Below are 22,136 nucleotides of genomic sequence, written 5' to 3' on the forward strand. Positions count from 1 at the left end.
TTCATCCCCCCCTGCATATGCAAGCTGTCTGCTAGGTTCACATTTCTGGTTTTTTTGTGGGCAGTCCATCTTGTCCCCATGCTGTTTAACATCTGCATGAAATTGCTGGGAGAGACCATCCAGGGATCTGGAGTGAGGTATCACTAATATGCAGATGACACCCAGCTCCACTTGTCCTTCACAGCTGAGTCAGGTGGGTCATGGAAGTTCTGAACAGGTGCATGTAGTTGGTGATGAGAGCTAATAAATTGAAGCTAGAGGAACTCTATCAAGCAAGAACCTGGCCCTGTGCGACTTGATGCAGTTCTGCAGGGCCTGTAAGATGGAGGTGTTTCACCAGGCCTAAGGCTGACTACGGCAACAATTTTCCAGCTAGGCTGATCACCATCTGCCTTTCCTTCCCCCCCCCCCACCCCCTCTTGTACTGCCAAGAAAGGAGGTATTGCTTGTGCTCTCTCTAGCTTGTTGACTGTTGATTATTGATTACTATAAATTTTATAGCTGTTTTAAAATTTTGTCATAGGTCTTCAACCTAATTTATTTATTGAGCCCTGCTGTGCGGGGAAGAGCAGGCTATAAATCAAGTATAAATAAAATACCTCACAAGCCATTTTCTCAGTGTTCCTGCCCACACTGTTTTCAGGCACCAGGCTAAAAGTTTCCATTCACCCAGGTTTTTAATTAATGGTTCTTTTAACACCATTTTACCGTGCTTTTAGTCTGAAACCTTTTAAGCTAATCAGTGGTAGGACTACCATAGAGTTTTTACACAAATGCTAGAGTGTCCTCCGCACAATGTGCCTGGTGTGATGACAGCACTTCCAGATGACGTCACCACACCAGATATGTTGAGCACCAACAGAGCTCTTTGGGGGTGGGGATCCCCCCACCAGCCAGGTCCATGCCAGTGGGTTGAGGGCCTCCAAACAAGGGGAAACTCTGCCCCCAGTGGAAGGCTGCGAACCCTACTCAGTGGCCTATGCTTTTATGCTGCAGTTTGGTCAGTAACACTGGATTTCAAGTGCAAGAGCCCAGTAGCACCTTAAATACTAACAAAATTTGTGGCAAAATATGCACTTTCATGAGTCACTGCTCACTTCTTCAGATACAGCTATAATGTGAGTCCATCTGTCCATATATCTCTGAGAGTGGAGGGATTTCAGAAGACAATAACTGGCAAAGGACAGATGTGATTCGATTAGGTGTGATATGCAGAGGGGTAGTAGGCATGTAGAAATCAGTATTGGGAATGAGACAGGAAACTGAGGCCTCAACTCATTCCAGCAGGATGCATTGTCTTGAACTTTATTATCAGCTGCAATCCAGCAGTCTTTCTTTTTAATTTCCCTTTGACATTCCTTTGTAAGAGATCTGTTACTCTTAGGTAAGCAACTGAATGTCCTGGAAGGTTAAAGTGCTGCCCCACTGCTTTTTGAATGTTGTAGTTTCTAATGCCAGACTTATATCCATGTATTCTTTGGCATAGGGATTGACCTGTTTGTCCAGTGCAGAGGGCAGAAAGGCACTGCTGACACATGGTGATGGCATAAACTGTATTTTAATTAATAGTTTTAATGTTTTATTGTTATGATGTTTTATTTTCTATGCCACTTCAATCAGGTATCCTGGAGAGGCAGCATAAAAATTTGCTAAATAGAGTGAACATTCCGGTCAGCTTGACTTCATAAAAACTGAATATAACCACTCCAATAATTAAATAAATTCTTATTGAGGGCAAGGTTATTCAGCTCCTTAAAGATGCAGTCTCTTTTACTGAGACCCACTTCACACTAGTTGGGCTCACTGGCTGGAGTTTTAATCACATAGACTGATTCTAATAGGGCATAATGAAGAACTGATCTGTGGATATCTGGAGGACTGGGTAGGTAGAGGCATCAAATTTTCATCATGACATCTGGTACCTCTTCTCAAAACACCCCCAAGTTTCAAAAAGAAACTTTTGGCCCAAGGGGTCCAGGTCTATGGGGTCCCAAAAAAGGCGCCCCCATCTTCCATTATTTTCAATGAAGGAAAGGCATTTAAAAGGAGCTTGGCCCTTTTAAATGTGATTGACAGAACTCCCTCTGGAGTTCAATCATGCTTATCACACCCTTGCTCCTGGCTCCATCCCTAAAGTCTCCTGGCTCCACCCCCAAAGTCTCCAGATATTTCTTGAGTCGGACCTGGCAACCCTATTTTTGGTTCCCAGTCAGTCAGGTGGTGGGTGGCATTATTTGCTCCACTGGCAACTGCCAGCAACAGGACAAACTAGAACTCCTCAGAATTGTTTTGATTAGAAAAGGGGATGTGGGGAGAGAAGACAATCCCTTTCTCCCTACGTACTACAGTCCAGACCTGGATTGTGGGCCCCACAACCTTAAGAACCAAGTTTTTACTAGAAGTCCCCCATGGAGCCCAAGTGTATAGTTAGGCCCTGAAGCATTTCAGATTTTGTCAGTAAACTGACAAAAGGTAGATTAGTAATATCCTCACACTGCAAACAGGAGCCAAGAACAGAAAGTGGCTCGCCCACAGGCTGCCAGAAAATCCATGGCACAAACTGGGATTTGAATGGGGATTTCCCAGCTCCTATTCTTGGCTGCTATTCCAGCTCTTTATAAATGAAATGGGGCAGATTACTGGAATATTATGATGTATTGTGACTAAATTCAGTAGCTACAGAACAGGGAAAAAATTGTTACAGCAACTGTGCTGCTGTCAGGCTATGTTAGTGGTACATGAAAATTACCGATGAAGGCATGTTTCTCTGAAAAGAAGTTCTTGAATGTGGGGTGGGTGGGAAGTCTGTCAGTGAATGCTGCTGGCTGGAGGGAATTATTGGGCTTATATCAGCAGCACCCCATCCCAACCAGTCATATACAAGTTACCAGCCACTTATTTTGGTTAATAACTGAAACCAAGGAATTACCAAACCTTAGTAAGCCAACAGCTATGGAAATAGCATTAGTATTACAGAAATAAACACCACACAGAGTTTGTGAATATCATCATTCCAGTTGCAAAACCATTAACTTGGTCCCAGATAAAACAATTTATAGAGGGAAGAACAAAGATTTCTCCCCAGTTGCTTCTTGCCTGCGAAAAAATGTGCCCAGCACACAGGGCTCCATCCTATACTTTTAGTATCTTGAAAGTATTTCAACAACAGCAAGCTTGCTGCTGCACAATGAAGAGGCAGGTCTAAATCAGTTCCCAATGGGTTTTAATTCACATTCTAATCGACATGCTGATATTACTGTAAACAACAAGCAGACACTGGTTTGCATTTAAATATATCTGTCATACTTAAAACCCTGATTAGGCAGCTACATTACGTTATACATTGTAAGAGGCAGGTGTTTTTGCTTGGTGCTCCTTCCACATGCAGAAATCATTTGTTTTGAATATCAAGGCCTAGAAATTTCTCAAAAGAGCTGGAAGTCAGACAGCACCGTGTTTCTCTATGAAATCAAAAGTTAATCTCATGCTAAGTTATTAGAGTCATGTTTTTAGAATTCAACACACTGGGAGTGGCCATACAGGAGAATGGGTCAACGAGTGCCCTGGTGAGATACAGGATGGTGTTACCTGGATCTTAATTTATTTTATTTATTTATTACTTTAAATTTCTCTCCTGCCCTCTCCACAAGCGGACTCAGGGCGGCTAACATTCATTTTTACAAATTAACCAATAAAAAGTTACAGTTTAAAATTAGTTAAACATTTCATTTCATAGGGCTGTATCACTACAATATAATACAATATAAATGGTGATCATGGTACGCTATAATGATGTCGGGTGGCAGCTCTCTCCCGGTTAGATCTCGAAGGTTGAAACAGTTTGGTCTTACAGGCCCTGCGGAAAGTAGAGAGATCCCACAGGGCCCTTATGGCCTTCGGGAGAGCATTCCACAATTCTGGTGCTGCCACCAAGAAGACCCTAGCTCGCGTCAACCGCAACCTAGCCTCCTTTGGTCCAGGGATGGACAATAGATTTGTTGTCCCTGAACACAGTGCTCTCCGGGGAACGTGTGGAGAAAGGCAGTCCCATAGATAGACAGGCCCCTGACCATAAAGGGCTTTAAAGGTCAATACCAACACCTTGAAACGGACTCGGAACACAATAGGTAGCCAGTGCAGCTCTCTCAGCACTGGCCGAATGGGCTTCCACCGAGGGAGCAGGGAGCCCCATTAGCAGTCGTGCCGCAGCGTTCTGCACTAGCTGTAGTTTCCAGGTCAGTGCCAAGGGTAGCCCCATGTAGAGAGTATTACAGTGATCTATTCTTGAGGTGACCATAGCATGGATCACCATTGCTAAGTTGTTGCGCTCCAAGAAAGGGGCCAACTACCGCACCCGCTGAAGATGAAAAAAGGCGGATCTATTAGTGGCTGCTACTTTGGCCTCCATTGTAAGAGAGGACTCCAGGAGCACACCTAAGCTCTTGACCTTAGGGGCCGGTATAAGCGACACCCCGTCAAGAGCCGGCAGAGGGATCTCCCCCCCTGGACCACCCTGGCTCAGATAGAGAACCTCCATCTTCGTCGGATTCAGCTTCAATCGACTCAGCCTGAGCCAAGATGCTACGGCTTGAAGAGCCAGGTCTAGATATTCTGGGGTACAGTCGGACTGACCACCCATCAATAGATAGAGCTGGGTCTCATCTGCATATTGGTGACATCCCAGCCCATACCTCCTGACAATCTGGGCAAGGGGGTGCATATAGATGTTAAATAACATCGGGGACAGAACCGCACCCTGTGGCACACCACATATAAGTGGGTGCCTTTGGAATGATTCCTCCCCTATCACCACCCTTTGTCCCCGATCTTGGAGAAAAGAGGCCAACCACTGTAAGGCAGACCCCTGAATCCCCACGTCGGCAAGGCGTTGGCAATGACTTCTTGTATGGTCACCAAACCTTTTACTATATGCAGCAAACTTCTTTAAAAAAGGAAAGATACTGGAAGGAGATACATGGAAAAATGCAGAACTTATTAAAATCTAAATTCCTTATGGAAGCTAAGAATATGTTATTAGGTATACTGCCTAATAAACTACCAAAAAAATTGGAAGAGATATTCAAATATATGGTGACAGCAGTTAGAATTATCTATGCAGTTAAATGGAAATTAGACATCTGACCAAGTTTAGAAGGATGAGAATATAAACTTGCCAACTATACTGTAATGGTGAAATTAACAACCTATTTGAGAAACAGATAAATTGTGAAATCTGAGGAGAGATGTTGTGTGTATTATGCAAGCAAGAGACAGATTTAAACTGAGAAAGTTTAAAAATTGTATACAAATGTACTGCAATGCTGAAGCAGAATGAGAAGTTGTGAATAGAAATGTATAAGTAAGTGGATTTTGAGCAGAATCATTTTTATAATAAATTCTCCTTTGTAGTTTTATATATTAAAAGTAGCTGCAAAATAGCTCAGTTATGAAATTTGAAATGTTAAATATAAAAGTACTCCAAAAGTAGTAAGGAAAGTTGTACTTTATAGTACAACTTTGTACTCTTAAAAATTATAATGAAGGGGATGTTGAAGAGAAACTTTTACTGCTTTATACACTAATATATAATTGTCTTTGATATATATAATTATGTTATGTAATCCCTCTTCTCCCTGTTGTATCCCCTCTATACCATTATTTTGTTTTCAAAAAAATCCAGGTTAACACCAGTGAAGTATTTAAAGGCAGCTGGACAGGTGCCAACTACAAAAGATATTAATCTATACAGAATCACAAGAAACTTATTATAATGATACTACCCTAACAAGTATTGCTCCAGTATCTTTATCTGAACAAGAGATAGGACCACTTCTAAGTAGGTTGCTTCATATTTCATTTATTAAATTGGATTTATTAGGCCACCCTTCCCTGTAGGCAGGGCACACATGTTTTATGTGGAGTGACCAAATATCAGGAGAGATAGTAAAAAAAATGACACTGAAGCAGGTAAGTCTAGTTTTCCAAGCACATAAATTAATCACAGTGTTTTGGTATTTAAGAACAAGTTATCACAGGACCCATAGAATTAGGCCTCAATCACAGCACTGAAGAGTAATTAGGAACGTGCATCAATAGCACCAATATCATTATCAGGGGAGGGAGAGAAGAGGGGAAAGAAAATCTATTCAGATTTATTTGCAAAGCAATTCTGTCTCTGAAGCCAAGGAGCACTGAATGGAAGAAGAATCTCTCTATGAGCTGGACACAGCTTTAGGCCTACTGAAGCCTATGCCACAGGTAAGCACACTGCTGTTTCAAAATCCATTTTTGCATACATTTACTGTGACCCATCAAATGAGATCCTATTCTCAAGCAGCCTCTCATTCACGTTGCATATCTGACCTGGAGCCAATCAAGCAGATGGATAAAGATCAGCTACATGTGTCCAGGGTGGGCAGTTAGGGGTGGGGCTACATAAGAACAAGCAGGCATCTGAATAAAGTAAGAGTTGAGAGGTTTCTTTATAAATACAGCATATTGGTGAAGGGAGCTTCCACAAATACCTTGCCATACACCATCCTGCTTTAAGCACTTCTTCCAGCAGCTCATTTCTGGCACCAAAGAAAGATACATCGGAGCACAAAAGAACAAGGTGATATAAAGTGGGGAAGGGACAGGCTTTGCTCACCCTGTGCTCCGTTTCCTGTAATGAAGAATGGGCCTCCCAGTCTCTACATACACAAGAACAGATGGAAGACACTGATTTCCTGTCACCCTTATCACCTCTTGGTGCAAATGGGGCTGTAAATTGTTATCCCGTATCTCAAGCTGTACACTGAAACTATGTGCTTCCAAAGTACAGCCTGCATCAGAGGCTCAGGCTGCATTCAGTTCAAAAGCACACAGTGGTAAAGCAGGGTGAACAGGATTGTATTCTGCTTGGTCACAGCCACAGGGAGTGTGCATCTCTTCACAACTCAGAATTCCTTCAAGAAAGGAAGTCTAGGTACAGCAAGCTCGGATCATACCATACAACAGTGACAAGACAAGAGATTCATGCAGACTTAACACATAGGAAGCAAAAATAGCTTTCTGTCACCTCTGTTATTATCTGAATCCACATTTCTCCAAAGCATGTTTCTCACTTACTTCGTTGCAGAGGAAGCTTTGGTTTAGGTGTAGGTAGCATTGTACACTTGACAAATCAAAGGATGCCCTATGGCAGTTTTCTTCTGGCACTGGCTTCTCTGCTCTGCAAGGCTCCCCATTATTCCCATCCACACCCCATTCACACCTAGCAATCCTTCCTTTGAATATCAGAAGGCCTTGCCAAAGAAGAGTATTGCAAGTACACCACGGAAAAACGAGATCCATTGTGTGCAGTTGTGTTTATAGTCCCAGAACATGACCCATTTAAAGTTATGTGGATTCCAGAGCGCCAACCTCACCTCTTGTCATTTAAACTTTGTAACATCCAGCCTGATGAAGCATTCTGGTGAGCTTGAAAGCTTACACAATGTTTTGAGCCAATGGATGGTCTAATAAAAATGCATGGATCTTGCTCTTGTTTTTGGATTTTGCATGGACCAATATGGCTGTTTACAACTTTTTCAATAAAGAACCACACTGTGAAGCCTAATATACTTAATAATCAGCTATCCTAGCCTTAAAAAACAAACATTTCAGAAACAGGACTTCTTACCTCTGACTCCACTTCCACAGACTGCATGGCTAGGTCACATGGTGGTTTCAGAGCTTTAGGTCTTGTGGCATACCAGTAAGTTGTAAGTGCTGCAAAAGCACCAAATCCCATCAACGTGTTTGTTGGAAGGGTACGCATGTACTGTCTGACATCACCAAGTTCTGGCATTCGCAGATGCCTGAACAGTTCATGAGCTTGCATTGCAGTCTCTTGCAACATTGGGAACAGCGGAAATCTGTTGATTTAAAAAAAAAAAAGTGAGCACCCAATTTGATATGAAAGAAAAACTGGATTCTAAGGATTCTAAGTTCACACTGGCATAGTTGTGCTACCTTTGTGGATTTAAAGAGCACAATCAGATAACCACATCTGCCTTCCGTGTTGCAGTCGTCGGCATCCCAGTTTGCCTCACTTTGGAAGTGGAGTAATCAGGCACCAGGGATGCCAGTGCTTCCACTCCATGTTTCTGAATGTCTGCCCTCTTGCAAAGTCAAGCTGGTTGGGAACATATGAAGCTGCCTTATACTGAATCAGACCCTTGGTCCATCAAAGTCAGTATTGTCTTCTCAGACTGGCAGAGGCTTTCCAGGGTCTCAAGCTGAGGATTTTCACGCCTACTTGCCTGGACCCTTTTTGGAGATGCCAGGGATTGAACCTGGGACCTTCTGCTTACCAAGCAGATGCTCTACCACTGAGCATCTCCCCTGAGCCACTGAACCTTCCCTTCCAGTTTCCTTTTTTTCAGTCAGGTAGCAATGTTCGCATAAGTGCATAATCACCCCTGGTGCTGCCAATCACCTCAGCCAAGCAGTCACTCTGGATCGAAACTCCCCAAGGGACCTGTTTTCAAGCAACAATCCCCCCCCAATAAAACCCCCCTCTCTCTCCTGTTCCAGCACCAGAGTCTGAGAGCTTCCCATTCTTGACACAAGAATAAATGCACAGAAGTAAATGAGACTAGTCTCATGTAAATTTGTACTTTAACCCCTCCCCCACCCAATTATTACAGGGAAGACAGGCGAAGGGAAGAGGACTGAGAGGGGTCAGAGTACTTGGCAGAGAAATTGCGGAGCTGTCAAAAAAGGAGCCAGAGCTTCAGATACACCCTTATGTGCGCGGATAAGAGACAAATCAAGAAAAATAGAGAAGATGCTGCAACAATCTGAACAACTGACCGTGGGGCAGACCTTCACTGAAGGTGGTTCTGGGTGGGGTGTCTGATCAAAACTTCCCACTATTTGAACTGCCACAAACAGAAGTGCAGCCAGATCATGCCAAGCCTTCAGTGTGACTGCAGCCTAAGCTTCCCTTGAAAAGAAGATGAATTACTTTAAGTGGCTATAGCAAGCTGGAAACAAACATTGCAGCCAATACCCTTTGCTTTGATGGTGGACTCACTTGACCTAAGGTCTCAACTCAGGCCACACTAAATTACTTTTATTACTCTTATTATTACTTTGTATTTCTACATATTCTGATTTTCACTTTATTTCTAAATTTGAGATTAACCCTATACGTTTTCTTAACGACACAAAAAGCTTATTTTTTTGCTTCCACGTAATCATGACCAAGAAGAATTTTGCCATTGGTAATATCCTGTGCTTCTGGAAGAAGGAAAGTGTCAGGTTTCTCTCATCTTGGTTTGGGTCAGACAACTGCTGGCACAGCGTGCACTTTAACTGAAGTACTATCTCAGTCTGAAAACATGTTTTGAATCTCTTTGGAAGATGTGAAATCGTCTTCAGAATATCCAGATCACAAGGGGTATACAAGCAGCGGTGCTCTTCTCTCCCAGGAACACACTAAATAAGTTTGTCTGTTTCTTCTGTAAAGCAGTTTTTAAAGCACCCTAAGCTAAACGTCGGCATCCCACAGAGTTTTAGCCCAAGCTGTATTGTATATGTCATAACATACCAAAGGAGAAAACTGAAGAGCGACCACATTCCCACCAATACCTTTACATTCCTGACAGACATAAACATGGCAAAGCCACAGAGCTCTCTGTTTTAAAAAGCCTCCTGCTGCTGCCTCTGCTCAGCTGACGCTTTCTTCCACAGCCAAGGTCTCTCAGGACATTAGTCACGTGCTAAAGCATTATGGTTCCTGCCCACTAGGCCAAAGGTAACTAGCAGACATAGTCCATACTTAGCCTTGAGAGGAGGAGGGCCAATGGAAACACAGCCTGGGATCACCCCACTGCACAGAGGGTGGCAGGCAGAGGAAACAATGTCTGTCTCAGAAACTCACAACTGGCAGTGACATTCATTAATTGCTCATCAGCTCATTCCTATCTCCAGAGCACAGCTGACAAAAAACTCCTTTTCAGAGAAGAAAAAGATTTTAGTGTACAGTTGTCTGCAGAAGCTTGTGCTGTTTTTGAACGAAACATTGAAGATACAAGCAGCTTGTGTGTGTGTTTTGGGGGGAGAAGAAATGTTCAGAACTTGAGAGTGAAGAAACATCCATCCATTTTAAGTCAGGCTGTTAGGTGCTGGGATGCCCTTGGTTTAAATGTCTATTTTATTTATAAATACTCCACCTTTCTCCCCAATGTGCTTACATCATTCTCAACTTCATGTTATCCTCACAACAGCCCTGTGAGGTAGATTAGGCTGAGAATGAGACTAGTCCAAGGTTACCCAGCAAGCTTCCATGGCAGAGGGGTAATTCAAACTTAGGTCTCCCAGCTGCTAGTCTTAATACACTGTCCACTGCACCACACCATGAGGTGGTGAATGTTTTTGGGGTCAGCCCTTTTACTGCCACTACAACGTAGACAGCCAAGCAGCAAAGCACAATCAGTTGGGCCACAGGTATTACAAACAAGGCAATAATAGAAGTAATATAGGACCTAAAAGTTAGATGGAAAGCTTAAAGGGCTCAGGAAATTTAACTGTCTGAAAGCCACTTCATACTCCACCACATATGGCAATCACATTGACCGTAGTCGCTCTATAGTAATCACAAAATACAGAGGTCAGTTGTGCACCCAAACTGAACAAGACAAAGGCCAGGGAAGCATACCCAAGATCCTTTGGCACACATCCATCTGCTTTTCAAACCTGACAGCAACAAGCTTCAGCAGAACAGTGGTACGAATGATTGCTACCTAAAGTCTATGGTTCTGCACAGAGGCTTCTTAATAGGCTTTTACATGGTACAACACATTTGTCTTTGCATTGTTTGGGATACTTGGAAGCTTTCTTCAGTAAATAAAAATTAGGTTACAAATAAACATTTCAAGAAGATATATACAATGATTGATGTTCTAGTACTCCATTATACAGAAGTCACTTGCCCTTCTTTGGCATGCAGAAACCATTCTGCTATGTTTGACACAAACATTGTAAGCATTTTCACAACATTCTGTCAGCAAGATCTTTTACTGCAGTACATGACGGTACCAGAAATGCAGAAACAAATCAAACTTTTAGAGCATAACATGTGCTCATTTTCCCTTTGGATTTAAACAAACCCATTAATGTGTGCAAGAGCCCTAATCCCCATTTTAGGATGCACCTGAATTACAAACTTTCTCTCAAGTATAACTGGAAGAGCTAATTTGGCACATAAACTTCACATATCTGGATAGCCATTTGTGTAGACGAGACTATTATGGCATGCACTCCGCCAAACAACTACTATTCTTAAACTGAATCCTATACAAACTTACTTGGAAAAAACCCACTCTGCATGAAATGGAGACTTCCTTCTATATAAATGTGCTTATGAATTCACCACTAGGGTTACAGACCATCAGTGATACATTTTATGCACATTTCATGGAGACCTGAATCATCCTTTAAGTCAACAGTTCGCAGCCCTTCTATCCTCCAGAAACCTCTACATCTGTTTGAATGTGGACAAACTTCTACATGTTACAGGATTCCAGGATGCGTTTCAGTTCACATGAAGTTCCCCAATATCAATACAAACCAAGCAAAGTGTGTGAAGTCTATAACACAACTGCAGTCTCCTGTTACTACCATGCCAGACAAAGGCACCAATATCAGAAGAAGGCACAAGACCTATTCAAAGGAACGATCAGACACATTAAATAATGCACTTTCAATCCATTTTCAGTACACTTTCCAACTGGATTTTCCTGTGTGAACAGGCAAAATCCAGTTGGAATGTGCACTGAAAGTGGATTGAAAGTGCATTATTTTGTCTGTGTGATCACAGCCTTGGTTGATTGCATCAAGTGAAATGTGATGGGCTTCAGAGAAAACCAAGGCTCTTTTGGAACACAGCTGCAAAACCCCTGCATTGGGGCAATGTTGGGTGGTACCCAGGTGATACAGAACTGTATTACCTTCAGGTGGAGCACTCAAAGGGCTACCTTAGAAATCAAGCCCTGGCCATGTGCTATCTCACCTCATCAGTAAGAATGCTGCCACCACCACCACTCCCCTTGGTTCTGAGTGGCCTAGTGTGAATGTTTAGAACACAATTTGCAAAATAACTCAGAAGCTTCAGAAGAAACCTGCCAGCACCTGTATAATGTGGTGCTATGGGTAGCTCAAGAGATCTGCTATCAGCAGTTCAAGCTTGAGGTCAGCCATAATAACTAAGCGGTCAAAGCCAAACAATTGTTTCAGTACCTCATGCATCCATCTTAGACATGTAATATCTTAGAATAGTGAAGGATGGTAGCAAAGATTTTGCGCTCTAAAAACTTTTATTAATGTCAAGCTTTATTATTTTTTACAATAAAAAGATTTGGTTTTTATACCCTGCTTGTCTCTACCTGGAGGAATCTCAAAGTGGCTTACAAAATCCTTCCCTTCCCTTCAACAGGGACCTTGTGAGGTAGGCGGGGCTGAGAGAGTTCTGAAGAAACTGACAGGTCTAGGGTCCATCAATCTTAACCACTATACCACACTGTCTCTCCATTACAATCTTATCTTTTCTCCCCACACCCATGTACCCAGCTTTAATATTCTAGTTACACAACAGTCTTTTGAAAGCCTTGAACTAAAGCATCATAACCTATTAGCTGCACCCTCACATTCTCTTTACCCTTTCATAACTCCACTCCCATCTCTGTTGTGCTACATAACAGTCCCTCTCTATTTCTTCTTCAGAATTATCTCTGTTTCCACCAACTTTTCAGAACAAAGTGCTGCTATTTGCTTGTTACCCTCCCTCCCCCAACCCACTTTAACATAATATGATCAAGCAAAGTGAAACTTTTGATTGGAAGTCAACTACAGCTAATCTATTTAGCAGTCGTACTGCAGCATGCTGACAATAGTTTTGTTGTAGAGAGGTATGGTTATGTTATTTGTCCCTGAAGATCTTAAACATGGCAAGAGAACAAGAGTCAAGGCTTTACTATCCAATGAGCCAGGGGTGGCCAACGGTAGCTCTCCAGATTTTTTTGCCTACAACTCCCATCAGCCCCAGCCAGCATAGCGAATGGCTGGGGCTGATGGGAGTTGTTGGCAAAAAACATCTGGAGAGCTACCGTTGGCCACCCCTGCAATAAGCTATATAGAGTCAGGTGTGATAGATATAGATAACTTAATTGCTTCAGCTCAGCCATAGCAATCAACAAAACATGCAGTAAGCTAGGACCCAAGCAGATGTGAAGAATACTTTTACATTTTACTTTAAGTAACTGTCACTTAAAGATACAACCTCTTTAGAGCTATGACCAGGAACTGAGTGGTAGACTTCATTTACTTCATTTATTCCCCACGGTTCTCTCCAATACAGAGAAGCCCTTTAAATTGTTCTCATCTCCTCCATTTTAGCAGCTTCCACCTTTCTGTTTTCCATTTTGTCCTCACAATAACCCTGTAAAGTAGGTTAAGCACAGAGTGTGTGCCCGGACCAAGGTGAGCTTCCATGGCAGACCAGTGGTTTGAACCTGGCTCTCCCAGATCTGACGTCACACCAGCTGATATCATTGCTGAGATCACTGCTGCCGTGGCCGTGGTCCACGTGAAATGGCCTCTGAAGCACTGCCACGGGCTACTTGGTTCAGCCTGTTCTAGACCACCAGTGGCCATTCAGGGCACTGCCTACTGGGAACTTTCTCAGGAAGTTAAAGGGCCAGTCCACCCCCGATTATGACCCACTAAAATCAAGAAGCCTTGTTCTACGAAAAGGTATTGCTATAATTAAAGGTAGTAAGGAATAACTAGAAAGCTTTTTAATGAATTTTGAGGGTTTTTAATCTGGAGATTTAAGTCAATAATACATTTCCTATAATCCCTCATCCACCTTTTTTATAGCAAAAGGTTTAAACTCTTTATGCACATCTGAGACCTGGTGAAATAAATCTGTGAAAATAAAGTGCCAAGGTGCATTAATCAGCATTAATAACCCAAACAGCCTCATTTTGGCAGCAAATACTTCAGTGCTGGACAGGACTAGCACACTGTTAAAGAGGGAATCTTAGAGCTTCCATTTTGGGGACTTAATGAGGTCATCACTTTAGAGGCTAAAGAGTTTAGCAAATGTCTTTGTTGAGGGAGCTGGGCATGCACATTTTCGTCCTTCTCTGTACCATACTTATTCAGTTAATAAAATAAAACGTTATGCTTCTCCTAAACTAGCAAAAAAGCCTCTTCACCCATGCATAAGTAAAAATACTTGATCAGCCAAGATATGATCTTTCTAGCTGAACTCAGCTTAGCGGCAGACTGCCAAGCCAGCCCAACGCTGCCATTCCTAGCTCCTCCCCCTCCCTTACCAAGCACAATACCCTATTTACACAGGGCAGAATGCTCTCCTTTTGTCTGCCAATAGACAGACATCGTTCGAGGGCAACTGTCAACTTCTTCACTGTAGCGCTAGACACGAGCAGCCAATCGCTGCAGTCCCCTCCAGCTCTGCAGTTTAATTGAGAAAAAACATACACACAAAGAGTTATTGAGCAAAATCAGAATTTCTACAAACTGCAGAAAGATCAGAAATAGCGAAAGGTCAGTTCTACCCCCCCAGAGGCTACATTAGTTTAGAAGCTGCCAGATTATATTCACAGCCTCCCTCCTTGGAGCAAAACGGTTAGCTAAAATGAAAATACAGCTAACGTTATCAAGAGCCTTGCATATATTTTTGTTAAGTATTTCCTTTCTACTAAAACTTATGTTGCCACATGTTCAAAAGATTTTATAAATAAAGTCAAGCATCACTTATGACTCACATCCCAGACATTTAAGCTGCTATAAGGAAGTATTTGCTTAAACAAAGAGATTTTCTCCTCACCCATATTACTCCTGCAGAAGGTACTCCACAGTGCAAAGATCTTATTTCACAGTAAGCTTGGAAAGCACCACTCTTGCTCAACTGTAGGGGTGCATAGCATGAGTCCCATTTACGAACACTGTTTTGACAGAGATACATGAATCAGAGTAACACTCAATTCAAGCCAGTAGTTATGTAATAGAAAATGACCAAGATTTCAGTTCCTCAATTTGGAAAGCTGGAACAGCAACAGAACCCTTCCTGCAAGCGGACAGCCGTCAATGATTTGACCCAGCCAAACCTTTCATTTTTAGTTCTGATAGCTCATGAGTAGTGATCAGAATGCAGAACTAGGTTCTGGGAAACCCATACCCACTCTGCCAAGGAAACTAATTGAGTGACCTTGGGCTACTCACATACTCTCAGTCTAACCTACCACACAGGGATCTTGCAACAATTTTTTAAAAAGGGGAAGGAGGGGGGAATGCTGAAAGCCACTGTGGGTCTCTGTAGGGGAGAAAAGTGTGGCATAAATAAACAAACTTTGTATTGTGATGTTGCACAGAAATGCTTATGCTTCTACAGACCACTAGACCAGTAAGACTCAAAGCTCAATTAAAGCCCAATAGTGCCAGCCACTGTTCCCAGAAATATTCTACTTGCTTAACAGTCACTAGTCTTCTTGCACTCAAAGTACTTGCAAAGCACATCCGCTTTCAAAGCCCAATTACATTCCAGGCAATAGCAGTATTCTGTCATTCCTATACAACATTCTAACGCTACTTATGAAGTTCATCTTAACCACTAATCAAGGCAGCTAGGCTTTGTACCACTTAAGCTGGCACACCAAATCTATGTGTGCAATTTCAACAAGCATCATGATTCATGAGGCATTCTGACAAGGGGTTATTCTCACAAGATCTCACATTGTGCAAGATCCCTTGCCAGTGAAAGTGTTACAAGAATCACCCTTCAGGCTTTGTTTTAGGCTTTAGGTTGGTTTTAAGGTGTCAATGCTTTTTAATGTTTATTTCATTGAAAAATGTTTGAAGAAATATTATATGTTGAATGTTACAACTACCATCATACCTATCTAAGGTTAGAACTATAATCCATGTACAGAGAAGCCTTTAGTTGTCCCATGGACTTTCTCAGTACCATTTATGACCAGTTCAGATACAAGCTTTTTATTTTGAACACCTGGAGAATGCACTGGACCTCACTTCAAAGAAAAAGGAAGAGATGAGCCTGACTTCATTTCTTATAACCTTCCCAGTCAAACAAAATCAAGTGTTGCTTCCAATGTGTTTAAGTGTTTGAACAATCAGACCTTGGCAGCACATTACTTCCAATGAATTAAGCATCAAATTACATTCTAAAACCAACATATGAGCAACACCTTATTAGAAGCAGACAAACGTGACTTTAAGCAAGTTTGAGAAACCAGCACTATGAAGCTCACATCAGAGAGAGCACCATCAGTGGGGACAAAACCATCTTGTTGTTGAAATAATTCTGCAGGTTTTCTGTAAGAAGAATGTAATGTTTATAAATGGTACATGATCAGGCTTTTCCCTAACAAGCATGTGGGTAGCCATGCAGGGCATCACCCAGAAATCAAACCATTAACTTCAGTCTTACAGTGAAGCAACATTTCACAGTCTGCCATTCTCATTGAGCCTCAAGGTGGATCAGAGAAGATGTTCTCTGTGCATTTTGTTTTAGGGTACTCCTGCTGAATGAGTAACTCATTTGTAGTTTGGCTGTGGATACAGCCAAGTACCTATAATAGTACAAAAGCAAAAAGTCAGGAGCTGACCTAAGACATTTTCAGATCACTTTCAACTATTAACTATAGTTGGACTTCACCTCTCCTAACTGGGAACAGGAACATTTGGGTTTTGGTAATAATTTGCTTCAGTAGGCCTTTGGACTCCACTGTCTCCAAAGTATATAATTTAACCCTCTAATAGTTCTTAAAACATTCCTCAGTGAAATAAATGTAACAATTCCTCCTGGTAGGTGTTGATCAGAAACATTTCTAACCAAGGTTAAAGATCTGTTCAATATTACAAGAGGCTTCACTTCACAGTCCCAAGCAAGGAAGTTCTAGACATATAATGCTAGTCTTGTAAGAGCCATTCCAACTCCAGAACCACATTCCCTAAAGGCCAGCAAAGCCCCACTTTAATGTAACATTCAAAGGAGTTCCACTAAATTATCCCACCTTGCTGCAAAAGTCTCTGTCTCTGCAGTATTTTTAGGTGCACAGGAATTTACTTGGAACAGCCATTAGCCTGCTTTCATAGCTTCATTGATCCAGTCTCACCATTAATTTCAGCCAAGTTTGCAGTCTTTAACACAAGAGCGATGGCACAGTTGCCATCTCCTCCAGCCTACCACAGTTTGTCCTCTCTACTCCTCCCCACACCTGTAAAGGCTTCATAGGGGAGTGAGAAACAAAATTCTATAGTTGTACCAACAGTATTTAAGAAACAAAGGAAGCCCATGTTCAACAATACCAAAATAAAATCCTTAGGAGCAAGTACCGAAACCAAAAGTACGTAATAGGCTTGGAAATGGGATGTGGTGCACAAATCTCTCTTGAAAGAGACTGCTTAACACCACAGCCTAGTCGTCCCCCCCCCAAAAAATGATGAAGGTGAGGAAGAGAAGAGAAGCAATTCCACATTTTAGCAGCAGAATAATTAACTAGTTTAGCTGCTTGCCTCAGCTTTGGCAATAGGATCAAAGCCTCCTTTGGCTCCACTTCACACTGCTCCAGGGCAACTTCTAGAACAATTCCACCATTAGGCATATCTATACAAAACCCCAGTTCCAAGCAGCCCCAAGTTGAATTGTAGCAGCGCTGAACACTCCTGCAGGCACAACCACACCTATAATAGGTTCAGAGGGTAGCCCTGTTGGTCTTCAGTAGAACGGCTAGATTCAAATCCAGTAGCATCCTAGAGTCCAATAAGATTTTCAGAGTATGAATTTCCAAGAATCAAAGCTCCCTTTATTTGGAACTAGGTGTATACCTACCTGTGTTAGTGTAAATGCACTTCCCTACAGAGCTGTTCAACTCCAACTCCATCTCAGCTAGTATGTAAGATGAGAGACCACTTAAGCAAGGAAAGGAGGGCCCTGAAACCCCCTAAGAAATCGACCGGGAACAGGAAGTGGGCTGCAAACCTGGACTCCTTTTCTGGCCAGATAGCATGTCACCTCTCTTTCAGGTGTTGTTCCACAGACATACTCCCAAGACAATGAGAGTCGTTTTGAACAAAGATTATCTCCCCGGATCAACAAGGCTACCCCAAATACAGCAAACCAATGTCAAGCTCATTTTCACTCCCTTTCAGAAAAAAGGCAAGTCTGCCTTCGCCTTGGAGCACTCCAGGAGCATCCAGAGCAGCAGACTCCAACCTTCCCTGTCTGGCTGCCCTCAGCCCATCACCAAAACAAACATTTCTGAGAGGTTTCACCGCACGTCTTCCTTTCTTTCCCTTCCTTCTCCATAATTTCGGCTTTTTTTAAAAAAAGTTTTTTTCTCCTTTGAATGGTGATAACTAACATCTCCTGCCTCTAACCCACCTCAGGCAAGCGTCACAACACCCCCCCCCCAAAGGAGAGGTGCGAACCCCGCGATGACTACAGCCCCTCGCCCCAATCAAAAAGCCCACCATCCCCACCACCTCAGGCCCCCACAGCAAGGGGGCGAGGAGAGGGAAAGGGAAGCCGCCGCTGCTGCCCCCCAGAAGCTCCCCACAGCACACCTTCCTTCCAGGGCCGGCTCCTCTCCCCACCGCGCAGAGAACAACGATCCGAGGTTTTACTGCAGCAGCAGCGCTCGTCTAAAGCCCCAGGAACAGGGTGGAGAGGCAGCTCGCTCGCTCGCTCGGCAGGGCCTCTGCGTAAAAACAACAACCATCGTCATCCACCGAAGGCTCCATCCAGCTTCCTTTCCCCGGACTCGGCTTCCCGCCCTCTTTTTTTCCCCCGCGGCTGCAGCTCAGGCCGCTCGCCGAACCCATCCGCCCGGCTGCCTGTCACGCACACGCACACCCCACGGCGGGAGCAGGAGGGCAGCGGCGGAAAGAGCTACATCGCAGCCTCTCTGCAGACCGCCGAGACCCAGCGCCGCCGCCGCCGCCGCCGCCTCCCCGACCCGCAGGCAGCCAGGCTGACCCACCACCACGACAGCAGCAGCAGCAGCAACGACGACGGCAAACCGCCGCTCCCTCGCTCCCACCCACCTGCTTTCTTCTCGCCTCCAGGCCTTTCTCACCGCAGCCAGCTACTCTGCAGCGGGAGCGCCCGGCCGCTCCTATTTAAGCCGCCCGCAAAAAAAAAAAAAAGAGAGCGAGAGAAAGAGAGGGTGGGTGGGGAGCGAGAGCAGCCGCCGCAAGAGCCAAGCGTGGCTGCGTAGTGTCGCGCCCGCCTTTCCTGTCAAAGGGATTGGGAGGCGCTAGGACCCGGCGCGACGGTGGGCCTGCGCTGTTTCACCCGGCGCCCGCCGCCAATAGGAATCGAGGTGGGGAGGAGAGGAGGCGGAGAATGCAAGATGCGCCACGGCGGAGCAGCGCTGGGTGCTCCTGCGTGTGTTCTGGCGGCCCTTGAATGGACTGGCGGGACGGTGCTCTGCACCGGCTCAGAAGCTCTGTGTTGCTGCATCACATATTTGAGGAAAGGGACTCCGGCCGGGGTGGGAAGCAGGTAACAACACCAGGTTTTTCGGATTAAATTAAAACAGGAGTTTTGAGGCAGTTTAAAGACTAGCGGCGTTTATTCCAGTAGAAAAGAGCAATGGACCAATTTCGCACTAGACCTTTAATCCTGGTTTAGCCCTGTCCCCAAACTGATATTCTACACTTTAATAATAGAATCAGAGAAACCAGCTCTTATCATTCTATGGTTTTAGTGCAGAATGTCAGCACGGGGTCAGGGCTAAACCAGGATTAAAGGTCTAGTGCGAAATTGGGCCAAAAGTCAACCTTAAAGACTGACAACATTTGTGGCAGGGAATGAGTAGTAGGTCTGTGGCTGCATCCATATGTTTGGATATTGTGCCATATAGTGGAGCCCCCTTGGCGTAGAGTAAAGCTGCAGTACTGTGGTTGAAACTCTGTGCTCACGACCTGAGTTCGATCCCGGTGGAAACTGGGTCAGCTCCAGGTTGACTCAGCCTTCCATCCTTTCGAGGTCAGTAAAATGAGTACCCAGCTTGCTTGGGGGGAAAGTGTAGATGACTGGGGAAGGCAATGGCCAACCACCCTGTAAAAAGTCTGCTGTGAAAACGTGATGCGACGTCACCCCAGAGTTGCAAACTACTGGTAAGCAGTAGGCTTAGTCATTCACAACTGGCTTTTCTTGGACTCAAGATGAATGGTTGCTATAGGGCAAGGATATAGGGTTGCCATGTCCTGGTTGGAAAATAGCTGGAGATTTTGGGAGTGGAGCCTCAGGAAGGCTGGGTTTGGGGCATAATAGAGTCCAACTTCCAAAGTGACCATTTTTTCCAGGTGAATTGATCCCTGTTGTCTGGAGATCAGTAATTATGGGAGCTCTCCAGCTACCACCTGGAGCTTGACAGCCCTACAAGGATAGCATTCAATCGTGTAGATGTGTAAGATTTCTTACACATGGGTTGCTTGCCCTGTCTAGGAAGCTATTGGGAAACAGCCCCCCCCCCCCCAATGCTTACATGCTGCTTCTGGCTTTTACTTATAATTCCTGCAATATTTCTCAAAAATTTTACCTGCAGTATTTTGAGAACAATTGTAGTTAATCCAGGGTGGTACTCATGTGGATGGGGAAGTCCAGATCTTCCTAGTCCTGCCCCCATCGCCTACCACCACCACTGTACAGCTCTTTTGGTTTTAAAATGGCAATTATCATTGTGTTGTGCTGCATCACATCTCTAGCCTCCCAGATTTCAATTATTAAAAAGTAAATCTTGTGTCCCCTTTTGTTGCAAAGATGTGCCTTTCCTTTTATTAGAGAGCCAGTTTGGTGTAGTGGTTAAGTGTGCGGACTCTTATCTGGGAGAACCAGGTTTGATTCCCCACTCCTCCACTTGCACCTGCTGGCATGGCCTTGGGTCGGCCATGGCTCTGGCAGAGGTTGTCCTTGAAAGGGCAGCTGCTGTGAGAGCCCTCTCAGCCCCACCCACCTCACAGGGTGTTTGTTGTGGGGGAGGAAGGTAAAGGAGATTGTGAGCCGCTCTGAGACTCTTTGGAGTGGAGGGCGGGATATAAATCCAATATCTTCTTCTTCTTCATCATCTGTAAATATAGGGGGTAGAAGTGCACTTTTTTAAAAAGAAGAAAGCTGAGATTTCTATAAACATGTTATAATGCTACAGCAATAGTTTAAAAGCAATGACAGAACCCCCCAGGGATGGGGGAATGGCCACTTACAGGGCAGAAGAAATGCAGGCAAACCTGCCAGGTGGATGCCCTGTAGCTGTGCACCATATCTGCAGCCACGGCAACAATAACAAAACCAAACAAGTCTCTTCCTTTGTGGGATATCATTGTTCCTATCATTGTGTGCAGTAGTGATTATTTGTAACTGGATTATTTTATAGATGCAGGAAAAGCCAGCTGCTCTGCTACAAAGATACTTAACAATGTCTGGATGTACCTTTATAACTGGAGGGACTGCAGGCAGAGGTCAAACCAGTGTTATGGTGAGAGACTAAGAATTCCACAAAAGCCAACTTGAGTCCCAGAATGGGAAGAAAGTCAAAATACTGTGTAAGAGAGAAAATAAAATCCTAGCTAGCAGCATCATTCTAAAGCATCTCCTAAACCAGACAGGCCATATACTTAAAGGTTGTTATTAAATACATTCTTCACCTTACCCTTCCTGCAAGGATATCAGAGCGGTGTACATTGGTCGCTCCTCCTCCACTTGACCTTCACAACACTCCTGTGAGGTAGATTGGGCTGAGAGAGAATGACTGGCCTAAGGTCACCTAGCAAACTTCATGGCAGAGTGGGGTCTCACAAAACACTCCAATTACAACATCACACTGGCTCTCAGGTTACAGCTGTAAGCTTAATTCAGGAGGACTTTTGAGTAAAGATGCTTAAAATGGAATTGGCTACATTTTACTTGGAGGTGTTTTACTAAATTTAACAATTTACTAAATAAATAAATTTACTAAATTTATTTTTGATTTTTCCATTATATTTAATCCTCTTCAAGTTAATATGTATGAGATAGGCTCATGAATCACTGATGTCAGTTTATAATGTGAGGGCAGTCA

General features: G+C 43.7%; 1 protein-coding gene across 2 annotated transcripts in view; it reads right to left on the minus strand.

The window, feature by feature from the left end:
* Positions 1-19,222, minus strand: part of LOC132590812 (long-chain-fatty-acid--CoA ligase 1-like) — a 47,633-nt gene extending 28,411 nt beyond the window's left edge. For both annotated transcript variants that reach the window (XM_060263735.1, XM_060263736.1), the window contains exons 1-2: positions 19,120-19,222; positions 7,664-7,898 (exon numbers count right to left, since the gene is read on the minus strand). In XM_060263735.1, the coding sequence (XP_060119718.1) occupies positions 7,664-7,882 (219 nt within the window). In that variant the 5' untranslated portion in view covers positions 7,883-7,898; positions 19,120-19,222. The remainder of the gene's footprint in view (positions 1-7,663; positions 7,899-19,119) is intronic.
* Positions 19,223-22,136: the final 2,914 nt, after the last annotated feature.

This window comes from Heteronotia binoei, unplaced genomic scaffold, assembly GCF_032191835.1.
Source record: "Heteronotia binoei isolate CCM8104 ecotype False Entrance Well unplaced genomic scaffold, APGP_CSIRO_Hbin_v1 ptg000811l, whole genome shotgun sequence".
NCBI classification, from domain to species: domain Eukaryota; kingdom Metazoa; phylum Chordata; class Lepidosauria; order Squamata; family Gekkonidae; genus Heteronotia; species Heteronotia binoei.